We start from the raw sequence: 17,187 nt of genomic DNA, 5'->3' as shown, positions 1-17,187 counted from the left end.
GAATAGGAGATACCCACATTGAAAGGACCTCAGTCAGACACCTAACAGGAAGGAGGAATAAGATGTGGCAGAAGATTATTGAGTAAGGGTCTGGGTGAAAGAGGACCATAGGGTCAAAAATACACATAGAAGGATTAGACTGAGAAGGGATAGAGACCAGAATTTGAGAAAGAGATGGGAGACCTATTGAGGCAGTTTAGAGTGTGGCTGCACAGCTGTTTTGAAGTAGACAGGATGCAAGGTTGGGGAAGGTTGTCAGGAAATCTATGTAATGTTGAAAGTGGGACTGTCTCCTGAGTGAGAGTGGGTGAGGACTAGCTGGCACGTGTGATGAGGCAGGGAAAGGAAGAGAAATCATAGCATATAATCGTATATAGTTCAGTTCTCTAAGAAGGGCAGAAATCCAATGCAATAGGCATTCAAAGCATGAGAGCTCAGTTACAATTAGTACATTTCTTTTCTTTTTACGATTAGTATATTTCTTAAAGGCTTTATGAAAGATGACTGTCTGGTGTATTAGGTTTGAAGATGTCTGAGATCTTGCTATTGTAAAGTTAGGGAAGGCATTTTAGCTAGAATAAGTATCCAGAAAGGAGGAGGCTAGAAAAGAGAATTTAGTTCTTTTTAGTGGAGAAAACCACAGATGCAGGAGTGAAGTTGGGAATCTCCTCCTGCATTTCTTTTTTTTTTTCCTTTTGGAGACAGAGTCTGGTTCCGTCACCCAAGCTGGAGTGCAGTGGCACAGTCATGGCTCATTGTAACCTCCACCTCCCAGATTTAAGCCATCTTCCTGCCTCAGCCTCACCAGTAGCTGGGAGTACGGGCATGCACCACCTCACCTGGCTATTTTTTTTTGTATTTTTGGTAGAGATGGGATTTCATCATGTTGGCCAGACTTGTCTTGAACTCCTGACCTCAGGTGATCCACCCGCCTTGGCCTCTCAAAGTGCTGGGATTACAGGTGTGAGCCATCATACCCGCCTCCTCCTGTATTTCTTACTCATTCTCTCTAAGCCTGCTTTGAGGCAGTTGTTGTGGCAGCTGCTTCCCCTCCATTCTCTTCCTCATTTTGTGAGGTGCTGGCTCCCATGTGCTGAATTGGCAGCCTTGGGATTCTGGCTGTCCATGGAGAGTCTTCATCCATCCGGGAAGCCTGTCCAGGGCTCCAGCCTTCAACAGTGTGGTTGCTATGGTTCCTGATGTGATTTATAGAGTGACTGCTCAGTACAGTAGCCACTAGCACAGGGCTACTTAGACTTACATTAATTAAAATGAAAAGAAAAAAAAAAGAACTGGGTTCATCAGTTTCAATAGCCACATAGCATTCAAGTGCTTAATAGTGATGACTAGTGACTACTGTATCTCACAGCACAGCATTATAGAGGATTTTCATCAACACAGGAAGTTCTACCAGACAGGACTGTCACAGAGAGTAGATTAAATTAAATTAAATGTTAATTTAATTTTCATCTGTGGGCTGCATATACCGAAAGGTCACTGTGGGCATTCATGTATCTGCTGATTGCCAGCCTCCCCAAAGGCAGGCATTGCCTTAAAGCATAATTTATATTCCTGGATGCCTTTTGAATCATGTTTCGGGGAAAGGTGCCTTTGAGTGCAGTTTCAAGGGCTCATGGGTCTTCTTCCACCTCTTGATAGCTTTGTGACCTTAGCCTATTAATTAACCTCTTAGGGCCTCAGTGTTCTCATCTGTGAAAATGTGATACTGTGAATTGTTCTTATGATAAGGATCACACACACTGAACTGTGGAAAGTGGTTAGACTACTTTAGTTTTTTTGACACTTGGTTGTGCTACAGTCAAACTGTGGACTTTAAATTCTGTTTCACAAGATATGGGAAGCAATGAAAACTTGTTGAAAATTTGGGGCTGTATTACCTTATGATGGAAACATTGTCACTCATTATAAAAGCTAAATAAGGGCCTGGCTCAGTGGCTTATGTCTGTAATCCCAGCACTTGGGGAGGTTGAGGTGGGCAGATAACTTGAGATCAGGAGTTCAAGACCAGCCTGGCCAACATGGCAAAACCTCTCTCTACTAAAAATACAAAAAAATTAGCCGGTTGTGATGGTGCATATCTGTAATTCCAGTTACTCAGGAGGCACAGGCACGAGAATTGCTTGAGCCGGAAGGCAGAGATTGCAGTGAGCCAAGATTGCCCTACTGCATTCCAGCCTGGGTGACAGAGCAAGACTCTGTCTCAAAAAAAGGTTAAATAAGGTTGGTTAAAAGACATTTCATGCACTGGTTAATCATCTACTCAGGAGAAATAAAATGGGAGAAATAGGATTTATCTAAGATTAAAATGATGATAAATGTATACAGTTTCCAAAAAACGATAAGATTTTTATTAAAATTCATTTTAAAAACTAGTTTCGTTGAGTGTCCCTCTTATTATCATTTTAAATTTCTTGTTTGTTTTAATAGTACGGAACCACCCCTTTAGTTTGGGCTGCACGAAAGGGTCATTTGGAATGCGTGAAACATTTATTGGCCATGGGAGCTGATGTTGATCAAGAAGGAGCTGTAAGTATCTTATATTTTAATGCTTGGCAATGGAAGCTTTTTTGTTTTTTTAATTGTACTTTAGGTTCTGGGATACATGTGCCGATCATGCAGGATTGTTGCATAGGTACACACATGGCAATGTGATTTGCTGCCTCCATCCCCTCGTCACCTACATCTGGCATTTCTCCCCATGTTATCCTTCCCGACCTCCCCAACTCCCTGCTGTCCCTCCCTTGGCCCCCCCAACAGACCCCAGTGTGTGATTATCCCCTCCTTGTGTCCATGTGTTCTCACAACACCCGCCTATGAGTGAGAACATGCAGTGTTTGATTTTGTGTTCTTGTGTCAGTTTGCTGAGAATTATGGTTTCCAGATTGATCCATGTCCCTACAAAGGACACAAACTCATCATTTTTTATGGCTGCATGATATTCCATGGTGTATATGTGCCACATTTTCCTTGTCCAGTCTATCGTCGATGGGCATTTGGGTTGGTTCCAGGTCTTTGCTATTGTAAACAGTGCTGCAGTGAACATATGCGTGCATGTGTCTTTATAATAGAACGATTTATAATCCTTTGGGTATATACCTAGTAGTGGGATTGCTGGGTCAAATGGAATTTCTGTTTCTAGGTTGTTGAGGAAGCACCACACTGTCTTCCACAGTGGTTGAACTAGTTTATACTCCCACCAACAGTGTAAAAGTGTTCCTGTTTCTCCACATCCTCTCCAGCATCTGTTGACTCCAGATTTTTTAATGATTGCCATTCTAACTGGCGTGAGGTGGTATCTCAATGTGGTTTTGATTTGCATTTCTCTAATAATCAGTGATGATGAGCATTTTTTCGTATGTTTGTTAGCCTCGTATATGTGTCTTTTGAAAAGTGTCTGTTCATATCTTTTGCCCACTTTTGGATGGGTTTGTTTGTTTTTTTCTTGTAAATCTGTTTTAGTTCTTTGTAGATTCTGGATATTAGCCCTTTGCCAGATGGGTAGATTGCAAAAATTTTTTCCTATTCTCTTGGTTGCCAGTTCACTCTAATGATTGTTCCTTTTGCTGTACAGAAGCTCTGGAATTTAATTAGATCTCATTTGTCTATTTTGACTTTTGTTGCCAATGCTTTTGGTGTTTTAGTCATGAAGTCCTTGCCTATGCCTATGTCCTGAATGGTTTTTGCCTAGGTTTTCTTCTAGGGTTTTTATGGTGTTAAGTCTTATGTTTAAGTCTTTAATCCATCTGGAGTTAATTTTAGTGTAAGGTGTCAGGAAGGGGTCCAGTTTCTGCTTTCTGCACACTGCTAGCCAGGTTTCCCAACACCATATTTTAAACAGGGAATCCTTTCCCCATTTCTTGTTTTTGTGAGGTTTGTCAAAGATCAGATGGTTGTAGATGTGTGGTGTTCCCTCCAGGGCCTCTGTTCTGTTCCATTGGTCTGTATCTCTGTTTTGGTACCAGTACCATGCTGTTTTGATTACTGTAGCCTTGTAGTATAGTTTGAAATCAGGTAGTGTGATGCCTCTGGCTTTGTTCTTTCTGCTTAGGATTGTCTTGGCTATGTGGGCTCAAGAGAGAGAATTTATTTCTTTAGTATATGCTTAGAAAAATTTCCCTCTAGTTCTAAAATGATAGTAACAGGAAAACAAGCATTTTCTATTACCCTAAGTATGTTATATTATAAACATATATACTATAAATAAATGCTTTTAAGGATCTGTTGCTAATGCACATACATTTGGGGCGGCTAAAAGTATAAAGAATAGCTTTCAGTGATCTTAGTATGATATATATAGAGTTATGTGTCACTTAATGATGGGGATACATTCTGAGAAATGTGTCATTAGGTGATTTCACTATTGTGGGAGCATCATAGAGCGCACTTACACACGTCTGGATGGTATAGCCTACTATGTACCTAGGCTATGTGGTATGGCCCATTGCTTCTAGGTTGCATCCTGTACAGTATGTTACTGTACTGAATACTATAGGCAGTTGTAAGACAATGATATTTCTGTATCTAAACATACCTAAACACAGAAAACATACAGTGAAAATCCAGTATCATAATCTTATGGAACTTCTGTTGTATATGCCATCTGTCATTGATAAAAGTGTGCTGTGCATGACTATTTTGGTTTTTGTCCATGGTTCCTAGATGACTGCTCCTATAGCCTATGTAATTTCATAAGTGACTACAGTAATAGGAGTATCTTTGGTTATATTTGGCCTTTTGTCCTTGGTTCTTGAAACCGCTCTGGAACAGTTCTAGACAGATAAAGATAAAAGACATTCTTTTGTTTCTTTTTTTTTTTTTTTTTTTTGAGACGGAGTTTCGCTCTTGTTACCCAGGCTGGAGTGCAATGGCGCAATCTCGGCTCACCGCAACCTCCGCCTCCTGGGTTCAGGCAATTCTCCTGCCTCAGCCTCCTGAGTAGCTGGGATTACAGGCACGCGCCACTGTGTCCAGCTAATTTTTTGTATTTTAGTAGAGACGGGGTTTCACCATGTTGACCAGGATGGTCTTGATCTCTCGACCTCGTGATCCACCCGCCTCGGCCTCCCAAAGTGCTGGGATTACAGGCTTGAGCCACCGCGCCCGGCCATTCTTTTGTTTCTTATCATAAGCCCCTTTTAAGCACACTTGAGCTTATGTTAATGAAGTAATTTTTGGAAAGTTTCTAGATACCCCCACTGGTTGAGGCTCTGGTTGCCAGGGACACCAACCATGTGCTCAGAGGGTTGGAACTCACAGCCCTAACCCACCACCTCTGGGGAGGGGATAGGAGCTGAAGATTGCATTGATCATCATTGACCAATGATTTAATAAATCATCCCTTCATAATGAAGCCTACATAAAAACCCAAAAGGACTGAGTTCAGGGGGCTTCCAGGAACCTGACCAAGAACACATCCCCATGCCAGGAGGGTGGCATACTGCAACTCCATGGGGACAGAAGCTCCTGTGCTCAGAACCCTTTCAGACCTCATCCTATGTATGTCTTCATCTGCCTGATCATTTCTATCCTTTAAAATATCCCTTATGGAAACTGGTAAATGTTGCTTACTTGAACTGTGTGAGCTGCTAGCAAATTAATCAAACTCGAGGGGGTTGTGGGAGCTCCAATTTATAGCCAGTCAGTCAAATGAGCTTTCATTGGCATGGGAAGCAGGGGCAGTCTTGGGCACGGAGCAGTCGCCTGTGGGGTCTGATGCTATCTCCAGGTAGGTAGTGTCAGAATTGAGTTGGAGAATACCCAGCTGGTGTCCGCTGCAGAATTGATTGCTTGCTTGATGGGTGGGGAAAAACCCCACACATCTCACCATAGAAGTATTTAGTGTTGTCAGAATGTAGGTGAAATGGAGTTTGTTTTTTCTTACCCCAGTACAAATTGTTTAATAAACTGTTCAAATCAAATAGTTTTTAATATTAATTGTGGAAAAACATTGTGCTGCAATAAAATACTTTTTCTTAAAAATTTTAAAATAATATTGCAATTTTGGGATATTTTTAGCTATGCCTTATTTCCCTTTTTCAATGAACAGATTTTAAAGAATCAGAACTCAGCTGTCAGAACCCAGAAAGCTTAAAAACTGGTTAGCTACATCTTATCGATTAGCAATTATTAATTCCTCATTCCCCAGCCTGTGCCAGTTGTGTTGGGGAGAGGCAGAAGCCTAATATCTCTTTTCCCTTGTGCCTATAAGAATATGGTTAAAGGAAACAATATTTATGCACAAGAAACAGTTAACATAATACAAGACTGCTACTTAGAAAATTATTACATTATGTGAGTGGGTCATAAAGGATTCTGAGAAGAGATAGTACCAGATCTCAGGTTGCAGTGAAACAAAAGTCAGCTCTTTATGTCATGCTTTTGGCACACTATCAACCAGCTCCTCGTATTTGCACACTGGCAGGAGCTACTCATTGCCAGCCTTCAAGGCGTAGGTCCTCTTCTTGTGCTGGTGGAGGCAGCATGGTCTGTAGGCAACTGCAGATGCCATACCTTCCACCTGCCTCCTTTCTGGACAGTCGGTCAAGTGAACGAGTGGCTTGTTTCTATGATGACTGATGGCTCAAGAATCTGAAAAGGCTATGTTATTTTAATATGTGAGAGAATGACAGCTTAAAGTAGATGAACACCTCAAGAAGCAATTTTAATACACTTCTGGTAAAGAGACACAGTCTTCTCTTGATTTATTGTTTGTTTATTTAGAGACAGGGTCTCATATGTTGCCTAGGTTAGTCTTGAAATCCTGGCCTCAAACGATCCTCCTGCCTTGGCCTCCTAAAGGTTTGGGGTTATAGGTGTGGGCCACCACACTGGCCTGATTTATCGTTACAAAATAGATATGCAGTTTTTAAGAGAATTACTTAAAATAAGAGTTTTTGAAAATGTGGTTTCTAGATCACTGTGAAAGACAAAGAATATATTACACTTTTCTGGAAATAGCTCATGGCTATTCATTCATCGTTTAGTGGTTTTTATGGGTTTTATTATAAATAATTCTTGGCCGGGCGCGGTGGCTCACGCCTGTAATCCCAGCACTTTGGGAGGCCAAGGCGGGTGGATCACGAGGTCAAGAGATTGAGACCATCCTCGTCAACATGGTGAAACCCCGTCTCTACTAAAAATACAAAAATTAGCTGGGCATGGTGGCGTGTGCCTGTAATCCCAGCTACTCAGGAGGCTGAGGCAGGAGAATTGCCTGAACCCAGGAGGCGGAGATTGCGCCACTGCACTCCAGCCTGGGTAACAAGAGCAAAACTCCGCCTCAAAAAAAAAACAAACAAGAAACAAAAAACAAAACAATTCTTGAAGTCTGATTTAGCTGACTTTGGATTATTTAATTTAGAATGTGTTTAATGACCCTGTCAACTATTTTATCCTTCATTGCATTAGTGAGTTTGTTCATTGTAAGTGAGTCCAGTTTCAGATTATCATTTAAAGAACTCAACTTCATAACAGCTCTAATGACTGAAGATAATTAATATATTTTCAAAAATGAAAGATGCCTCCTAGCCATCTTTGGTGTATTTCTTGCTGTTTATTTTGGTATTTTATTATTGGAAATGACAGTAGTAGGCCACCTGTTTGAAAACATTAGTTTTATGATTATGGCATAAATCATGTATTTTCTAGAATACACTAATTTCTTGGACTTGTGTTTTGTTTTGTTTTTTAGAATTCAATGACTGCACTTATTGTGGCAGTGAAAGGAGGCTACACACAGTCAGTAAAAGAAATTCTGAAGAGGAATCCAAATGTAAATTTAACAGATAAAGATGGAAATACAGCTTTGATGATTGCATCAAAGGAGGGACATACAGAGATTGTGCAGGATCTACTCGATGCTGGAACATATGTGAACATACCTGACAGGGTAGGTTGCCTATTTCACATTTGTCTCCTGGTGGTGAAGTGGATGAAAGATGACCTTAGTGTCTTCTTACTAACTTTCAAGATTCTCATGCAAGACATAAACTTGTTTTAAGATGTTTTATTTTTGCCTTTGAAACTAACAAGTTAAAAATTACTCAATCTTTCTGAAAAAATGTCCTTTTTAATTTTTGTCAAATAATGTTGTTATTGAAAATGTGACATGTACTATTACTCTGTAACTGGCCTTGATGTGTCACTGTAGGTGTGCTTTTTTGTGCCCTAACTCCTTCTCTGAGCTCACACTTACTGATTGACTTCTACCTGAACTCTCCACTTGAATGTCTAATTGTCTTTCTTAAACTTATAGTAAAACGAATGCCTTGTTTTTTTCACCTCAAACCTGCTTTTCCCTCATTCTCCATATCAGCAAGTGGCACCACCATTCGCCTTGCTGTTAAAGCCCCAAATCCTGTGCATTAGCCTTGATTTCTCTCTCCCTCACCTACCCTCCAGCAGGTTCTGTTGACTTTACTCCAAAACAAATCCTTTATCTGTCCACCTGTTTTCATTCCACTATCACCTCCCAGCTGAAGCCACGATCTGTGGTGGTGCTGCTGTTACAGAAGTAGCATTGCAACTGGGTTCTCCACTCTGATCTTGGAGTGATCTTTAAAACAATAAATCTCATGTGTACTTGTTTGTTTAAAGCCATCCAAGACTTCCTCTTGCACTGAGGATGAATGTTATCTTTTTAGGTTATAGACGTGACACATCATCTTTGTCTAACCTCTCTCCCCACTTCGTACCCCTCTTCTGCCAGTTTTCATAGCCTGCAGCCATGTTTGCTCTTTCTCTTCTTGAACACACTCAGCTTGTTCCACTGTGGAGCCTTTGCAGCAACTGTGCTCTTAGTCTGGAATGCTGATCTTGTGGTTGGCGGCTTCTTGTTGTCCCACTTCAGCTTCAATGTTACCTCCTTGAAAAGGTCTTCAGCTACCCAATCCAAAGTAGCTACCTGATCACCCCTTTTTTTTTTTGAGACATGATCTTGTGCTGTTACCCAGGCTGGAGTGCAGTGGCGTGATCGCAGCTCACTGGGGCCTCAGCTTCCTAGACTCAAGTGATCTTCCTTGCCTTAGCCTCACAAGTAGCTGGGACTACAGGTGCATGCCATCACACCTGGCTAATTCTTTTTAGGTTTTTTTTTTTTTTTTGAGAGACAGGGTCTCACTATGTTGACAGACTGGTCTTGAACTCCTGGCCTCAAGTGATTCTCCTGCTTTGGCCTCTCAAAGTGGTGGGATTACAGGCATAAGCCATCATGCCCAGCCTACCTGGTGGTCACTTTCTAGAACATTACCTTATTTTATTTACATAGTGTTTGTGTGGTTTTTTGTTTATTATATGTTGTGTTCTCTGCCAGGCTGTAAATTCTTCCAGAGGTAGGACCCTGTCTGTCTTGTTTCCTAGTACCTAAATGGTGAATGGCACATTGTAAGCAGTGAAATATTTGTAATCTTTTATAAGTTTACTAGTCTGCACCCATGTTAATGCTAATGTTCGCAACTAAAATTTGTCCAGTATTTTAAGTATAGGAAGATATGAACTGAAAATGATTGTTGCTTGGTGAATATAGTTTCAGGGGAGAGTGATGTCCTCATGAGGTCATGAACTTTGTCTTAGTTTTCTTCTAGGGAATGAATGTTAATGCACTACCAGCCTGTAACTGCCAAATCAACTAGATTTTCATGGATGCTGGTTGGGGATCTAACTTTCTCCCTTAATTAAATGTGGCTGTAGATTGACTGATAGTTTTACAGCTCCTTTTTTTTTTTTTTTTTTTAAGAATTCATGGCTTTTGTCATATAGCATTATTCCACAAGATTTTTACTATATGATTTAAAAATGTTCATCTGGTTCATTGACAGCCACAGCGTCATTGTATTTAATTTATGTTTGTAATGGCAGTTACCTTCAAAAAGAATAGATTACTGTTCTGGGTAACTGGTCTTCCTAGACTTCCTTTAGGAATTTCAGAGTCCTCATTTTGGGGCATAAAGTTCTCTGTTCCTTACTGTGATGTCTGTTAGCATCAGGTATTCATATTAGTTAAGTAATACTTTTCTCTTATTTAGAAATGGACTTTTTCCAAGAAATTAAAAAAAAAACCAAAACATGATTAACTTCAAAAGAGTGCTTGTTATCAATTCATCTTTTTTTTTTTTGTCTTCCTAGAGTGGGGATACTGTGTTAATTGGCGCTGTCAGAGGTGGTCATGTTGAAATTGTTCGAGCGCTTCTCCAAAAATATGCTGATATAGACATTAGAGGACAGGTATGTATGATTACAGTGCAGTTGCTATCTTAGAGTATAATTGGTTGTAAATGTTGCCTGATGATAATGTTATTCTTCCTACTTCCCTATGGAGATAAACTTGTAAACCCTAGTACATTTAACAGGCATATATTATTACTAAGTTTCACTGCCATTATTGTAAAATTTCTGTATTAATGTTGAGTTAAATGTAGATGGAAGTAAATAAAAAAGGTCATGTTTTTAGAATATACTGTCCTTACTACCGTGTATATATAGATTCAATTCTCAAAACTATAATGAGTAGTTAGTGATAGAGTTGGTAGCACTGTGAGTATCTGGTACTTATTTATTTTCTTCATTGTTTTCTCCCATTTTGTCTTCTTCCTCATATGCTGCTCTTCTGTTGTTACTGTTTTATTTTCTTCTCCTTTTTCCCCACTGTGCTTGACTTTGCTGGGACTGCTTGGTAGTGCCTGTGGACGTTGTTTAAGGCAATCGTAGTTCACAGAACCACAGAGGTTATTAATTTTAGATAAAAGCCTTGCCCACAGTTGTGAATTTATCAAATACTTCAGGAACTTCAGACTTTAGAAAAAGTTCTTGGTGTCTCATTTTGTTGTTGGACAGTCTACATTTCTGCTCAGTTTTTTCTTGTATTTGACCAAAAATCTCTTGTATCCAAATCCATTTTTGAATCAAACTATAAATATTATGCCAATGTTATGGGGGCATTAACATGGGCCCTTGTCTTTAAGACACATGTATTTTAATTTGAAAGCTTTTAGTTTATTTTTATGCTTTTATTTAACATAAAAAGTGAAGCCACAAGATGGTATATGATTGATTACTTAGCAAAAGGTTCAAATATAAGTCTTGAGGTGGGGAAAGTAGGCCTTATGTTGGGGGCTTTTAGAGGAAGGTAGAACTCAAGCCAAGTTTGAAGATGAGTTGGATTTAGATAGGTGGATACCTTGGCGGGTGGCTGGTTCCTGTAATCCCAGCTCTTTGGGAGGCTGAGGTGGGAAGATCTCTTGAGCCTAGGAGTTTGAGGTTATAGTGAGCTGTGACTGTGCCACTGCACTCCAGCCTGGGTGACAGGTAAGACCCTGTCTCTTAAAAAAAAAAAAAGAGAAAAAGAAGGCTGGGTATTTCAGACAAGGGCAGTGGTAATAGGATGAGAAAATTTGAGAAAATTAGAAAGTGAAAGATGCATTCCATAGCTAATGAATACATCATTTGGCATTGGGCAGTGGGGTGTTAGGCGTGGTGGTGGGGATGGTGGGTGAGAGGTGGAGAAATGAAATGGGAAGGGAGATGGGGCCTGAGAAGTTTGAGTTGAGTGGTTAGTGTGCATTTTTTAGAAGAGAAACTCTGTTGGGGAAATTTTGGTATTGGGAACTTAATGTGACCGCTGTAAAAAGTCATTCATTATCTCCTGGGTTAAAAACATTGCCACTAAATGAAGGGTTCTAGGTCACCTATTTGGACTTTTAGCAGACTACCTTGTGTCTGTTCATCCTCTTCTATGTTTGAATTCGTTTTTTGTTGTTGTTCTCTAGCTCTACTTTGAAGGTCTATGTGGATTCATTTTTGGTTTTTGAGCTAGATAAGAAAGATTTTAAAGGATCTGATCAAGGTAGTATCGGGGTATAGGATGGATGAAAATTAAGAAACCTAAAAATGATAATGCCTTATATTTGTGAAGTACATTTTCGTGCATTATCTTTTGAAAAAATGGGAAGTATTTATAGCATGTTACAGATGAAAATCCAAGGGTCAGAATAGTCAAGTGACTTGTCCTAGTTTGCAGAGTTCAGGTATTGATGACTCCTAACCCAGTGCATGTTCCTGAAATCTGATTGCATTACAAAACTACAGTTTACTTGATTAAGTATGTGGGATTGCTACTTTTTAGGTCAAGTAATATGCAGTTTTTCTAGGCTTCTTTCATAAAGAATTTCTCAAAAGTAACTACAAGATAGCCTAAGGATTAATGGTATTTCCTACCATGCTGCCTGTTGATATGCTTTCTGACAGAAATAATGTTTTGTATTTACAGGCAGCAGTTTTCAATATTGTATCTTACATGAAGTGCTTCTTGATGTTTTTTTTAAATTATATAGGACAATAAAACTGCTTTGTATTGGGCTGTCGAGAAAGGAAATGCAACGATGGTGAGAGATATCTTACAGTGCAATCCCGACACTGAAATATGCACAAAGGTATGCATGGCATTTCTGTTCTGTTAACAACACCTCCTGCTGAATGTTAGTACTGCTCATTTTAGTTCAGTCGTCTTGGATGTTAGTGTTACACTGATTTTACTGGTAATATTCTATATCAAATTGAGAAGTCAATTTACATCCTTTCAGGATTTGTGTATTCATAGCAAAATACAGTGTGCTTTTTGTTACTTCAATTAAATGCTTTTCAGAAAGTACAGTATCAGCCATCCGTAAATTGTTATTATTTGGACGGATCCTTTCCCCTGAAATTCACTTGTGCTCCTGCTATCTGGGATGCAGAACACATTCCTCTGTGTGGAGACTGTGTGTGCTCAGGAGTTCTGAGCCAGCTTAGGCGGTAGAGTGAGACCCTGTCTCTTTAAATGAACAAATAAATAACCACTGTGATTGATGGTTGGTTCTCCAGACTAGCCACTTTCACCTATTTTACTCAAATCATATAAAAAATACAAAATTATCTAATATTGTGGTCTCGTATTTTGCCTATGTGTAATAGTTTTCTGTGGGGAAAATATATTTGGAATTCTGTGTTGATACAGCAGGAATTCTTAATGAATAAAGCAAACTTTTAAAGTCGCCCGTAAGACAATCCTATTTCATCTGCTGTAGATCAGGACCAGCCAGTTTCTAAATCAGTGATGGTACTTCCAGTATCCCAGGGTAGAAAATTTCTGGGATTCCTTCTGGTTTGCAGGTGGCTCCTTGATGCTCTTTTTACTTTTCTTTTGGACCTTGGTGTCAGCCAGTGTGACTACCTGCGGCTTCTGACCAGATTTTTGTCTAACTCAGTGCTGAATTGTGGTCTCTTCTTGTTTTCTTTCCTTTGTTTTTTAAAAGCAATCATGAACTCTTTTGAGGTTTTCTGAAGGCATACTGCTTGTATCAAATGGTTTCACTGCGAACTGAGGCGATGTTGGTGTACATTTCTGAAAAACTCTGGACACTGGCTTACCTGGATGTTGACAGGCTGGGCTATGGGTTGGTTGGTGGGGAGATCGGGAAGTAGCCTCTGGAGGGGCTCCTCCAGGTCAGTGGTGGAACCTGGGGAAGGGCAGAAGCAGCCACTGCTGCCGACTGTAGCTTACGAGCAGGTGGGGCAGGACACACCTGGCTACGTGATTTAAAGTCACTTTGATACAAATGAGTGGTTGTAAAGGAAAAGCATTTTTTGTTGTTGTTTTTAGCTTTTATGTTTTCTTGAGAGGGTTTTAAATATAGACTGTTAGCAGAGTCAGATATTTCTTGACATGTGCATTTGTATGACATAAACACTTAGGAGTCAAGCTATTAATTTGGTAAACATTCTTATTTGTGCCCACAGGATGGTGAAACACCGCTTATAAAGGCTACCAAGATGAGAAATATTGAAGTGGTGGAGCTGCTGCTAGATAAAGGGGCTAAAGTGTCTGCTGTAGATAAGGTAAAACATCTGTGGGGAGAGAACACTGCATGGAAAGCTGTTAGTACACTGACCTCTATATGGAGTGGATTTAATGGGGATCTGATTTTAGGTTATGTGGGGAGAGATTACTTGCTGGGGATGTCTGTGTGGGATTTGGATCCCACGCAGGAGCACGCTGAGGAGTGGGTGGGCTCAGTGTGCTGTTCACGCAGCTGCTTCCGATTTTCCTTCTATGGCTCACAGCAGCTGTGGGGCACAGCCATTGACAACCACATGAGGAGGAGGCACTACTTTCTTCAGGGCAGAGTTTGTTGCAGATAAACAGGAGGAAAGAATGTACAGGGGCTGGAGGAGGCTGACTCTCAAAGCAGACAGTGTTAATGTTCACTGATGGGAGATAATGTGTTCTGCTGCATGTTCTTGCTATAATCCTTTTAGGGAAATTTTCATATTTTCTATAATAAGTTTAGCTCTGAGTGGCTGAGCACTTCATATAGATTTGATTTTTCATTTTAGTTTCTTTTTATTTTAAACAAGCTTACTTGTTTAAAATAATTTAAATTGATTTAAATCAACTTGTTTAAATCAATTTAAATTGATTTTCCCCCAGAAAAGAAATGAACTGATTGATGTGTGAAGTAGAAATAATATTGTAAATTTTCTCCTCTAATGAATGATATGATTTGGGCTTTTCTAATTAACAGTAGATTGAAATTTATTTTTCTAATATTTTAAGGCAGTTAAAACAAAAACAGGGAGTCAAGAGTCAATGTGTGTTTGCATTTCATTTTGCCAAGTTACAACATTATTTTAAAACAAAGCACCTCCCACCTGTCATTATCATATCAACATAATGTCATATAAAAGGAAACTTTAATATTAATTAGAAGACATAAAGTCAAAGAAGAGTTTTCAGAATTGAATATATGTAGCTTTCTAGAAAACTTTTTATAATGCCTGTTTTTTCCAATCTGTCACTGACTCATCTGACACTGGTCCCCCAGTTTGCGATATAGAACCACTGGACTGTACCCTTCAAGGTTCCATATAGCCTGTTAATTGTATAATATGCTATTGTAAGTAATTGTTGCATACTCAATACGTTTCTTGAAGGACTCTGCCCTGGTATTCTTTTGTGTGTTGTTGTACCCAGAGTTAGCACATGATGCTTGCTGACAAATACACATGATAGTGGGAACAGTTGTTCATGAACACATTCCTCCTGAGGATGGGTAAAGTGCTAACCTGCTAGAATTTGGGATACAAACTTATAAAAGTCTTGAACCTGGATCTTCATAGATAATTTTGTAAAAACAATTTTAAGAATGATGATTAATGTTATATTTACCTCGCCTGTCACTGCTCTCTGATAATCTTCAGCCTGTCAGCAAAGTGTGCTAATATCCTCCTACATTTATAGAAATTTTGTATCTGGTAGAAATGCTGCTGCTGATGTTTTGTCTTCTCACAGGTTTGGGGATGAGAATTGGAATTGAGATGGGAAAATAAGATAAAATTGGATTTGGATACGTTTAGTTTGAGGGCTAATAAGACATTCAGGAGTCTGTGGTCAGTAGACATTGGGAAGTCTAGTACTGGAATCTGGGCAAGAAATCAAGGCTTGTGATGGAAATTTGACAGTTACTAGGAAAGAAGAGTTGCCTGGGAGTGACTAAGATGATCAGTTGAAGAAAGAGAAAAGCTCAAGTCAAAATGGACTTCTCTTATGCTGTGTGTCATATTGCAGTTTTGAAATTGTGCATGTTTATCCAGTCTCTTTCTATTACGACATAAGCTACTAAAGGCCAGCAGCTATTTTGTCTTTTATCTTTGTATCTTCCAAAGTAACAAGCAAAGAGCCTTACAGATAGTGAGCTTGGTGCATAGTTATGGTGACACATTTTTTAGGACATGGGAGGAAGAAAGTCTAGAAGATGAAAAGTTCAAGATAAGGTCGTGCCTTGGAAGCCACAGGAAGAACAGTGTAGGTTATTTTCATTTACTGTCCTAGAGATCAGTGTGGATGAGAACTGAGAATTTAATTTGTTAAGGTGTTTGTGAAGTAATCAACAGGAGATCACTTTGCAGCCCGAAGAGGGCTTTTGAAATTTACATGTGTTAGCTTTCATTACTGTTGGATATGAACACTAATGACTGGAGATGCTAATAATGAGAGAAGGTGGGTTGATAGGGAAAAGTGAAAGGTGAGGAGAATGGAAGAGGTGAGGAGAGAGTCAGAAGGGGATAGCTGTACATAGAGGACTCCGGTAGAGAATGAAGAGTGATGAGATTTAAAAGGGTTCACTGTAGCAAATGGCTGACAAAGGTCATTGGAGCTGACAAGATCACTTGTGTTGGATGGCTATCAGCATGAATTGTAAAGCTTTCTAGACAAATGAAGAAAGTTGTGAAATAGAATTTAAATTAGTTGAGGAAGGTCATTGACATCCTCAGACAATAAATATTTGGATGATGGAGGGATGCTAATGAAGTGGACCCATGGCCTAGGAGGAGCTGCAGTGAGAAAGCCTGTTGCTTCTCTTCTTTCACTGAGTTAAAGGAAGGAGAAAAAAAATGACCTTCATTCTAGAGGGCTGTGGGAGAAATAATATCTCAGCAAAGCTGGGTGAGGAGCTACAGAAAGAAATTATGGGGAAGATAGAGATAAAAATTCATATTATTATGTGCTTTATATGAAAAATAAGAAAAGTTCAAATTTTGTTATTTTACAGAAACATAAATATTGTTACTCTTTTCATACTATATATCAAGATATGAAAGTTCAAGTTTCCTACTATTATGTTTCAGAAAGGAGATACTCCCTTGCATATTGCTATTCGTGGAAGGAGTAGGAAACTGGCTGAACTGCTTTTAAGAAACCCCAAAGATGGACGGTTACTTTATAGGCCCAACAAAGCAGGAGAGACTCCTTATAATATTGACTGTAGCCATCAGAAGAGTATCTTAACTCAAATATTTGGAGCCAGTAAGTATTGAGTTTTGTTCCTAACTGAACTTTTAAATAATGAATGTTCCATTAAAAGATATGGAAAATAAGGCCAGGCATAGTGGCCATGCCTGTAATCCCATCACTTGAGGAGGCCAAGGTGGGAGGATTTCTTGAGCCCAGGAGTTGGAGACCAGCCTGAGCAGTATAGTGAGACCTCATCTCTACAAAAAAATTAAAAAATTAGCCGAGCATGGTGGTGTGCCTGTAATCCTAGTTTCTTGGGAGGCTGAGGTGGGAGGATCTCTTGAGCCAGGGAGATGGAGATTGTAGTGAACCAGGATCATACCACTGCACTGGGTCTCACT

The 17,187-nt window shown here is 39.5% G+C and overlaps 1 protein-coding gene across 8 annotated transcripts in view; it reads left to right on the top strand.

Annotated features, from left to right (window-relative positions):
• KIDINS220 (kinase D interacting substrate 220) overlaps window positions 1–17,187 on the top strand; it is a 119,227-nt gene that overhangs the window by 29,727 nt on the left and 72,313 nt on the right. For all 8 annotated transcript variants that reach the window (XM_021669016.2, XM_021669014.2, XM_012438848.3 and 5 more), the window contains exons 7-12: window positions 2,449–2,547; window positions 7,712–7,909; window positions 10,144–10,242; window positions 12,348–12,446; window positions 13,792–13,890; window positions 16,681–16,858. In XM_021669016.2, coding sequence (XP_021524691.1) covers window positions 2,449–2,547; window positions 7,712–7,909; window positions 10,144–10,242; window positions 12,348–12,446; window positions 13,792–13,890; window positions 16,681–16,858 — 772 coding nt within the window. The remainder of the gene's footprint in view (window positions 1–2,448; window positions 2,548–7,711; window positions 7,910–10,143; window positions 10,243–12,347; window positions 12,447–13,791; window positions 13,891–16,680; window positions 16,859–17,187) is intronic.

Source organism: Aotus nancymaae, unplaced genomic scaffold (assembly GCF_030222135.1).
Source record: "Aotus nancymaae isolate 86718 unplaced genomic scaffold, 86718_ANA_hifiasm-v0.15.2.pri h1tg000057l, whole genome shotgun sequence".
Lineage (NCBI taxonomy): Eukaryota > Metazoa > Chordata > Mammalia > Primates > Aotidae > Aotus > Aotus nancymaae.
Note: the sequence above shows the minus strand (reverse complement) of the source record. Positions and strands in the feature narration are given on the sequence as shown.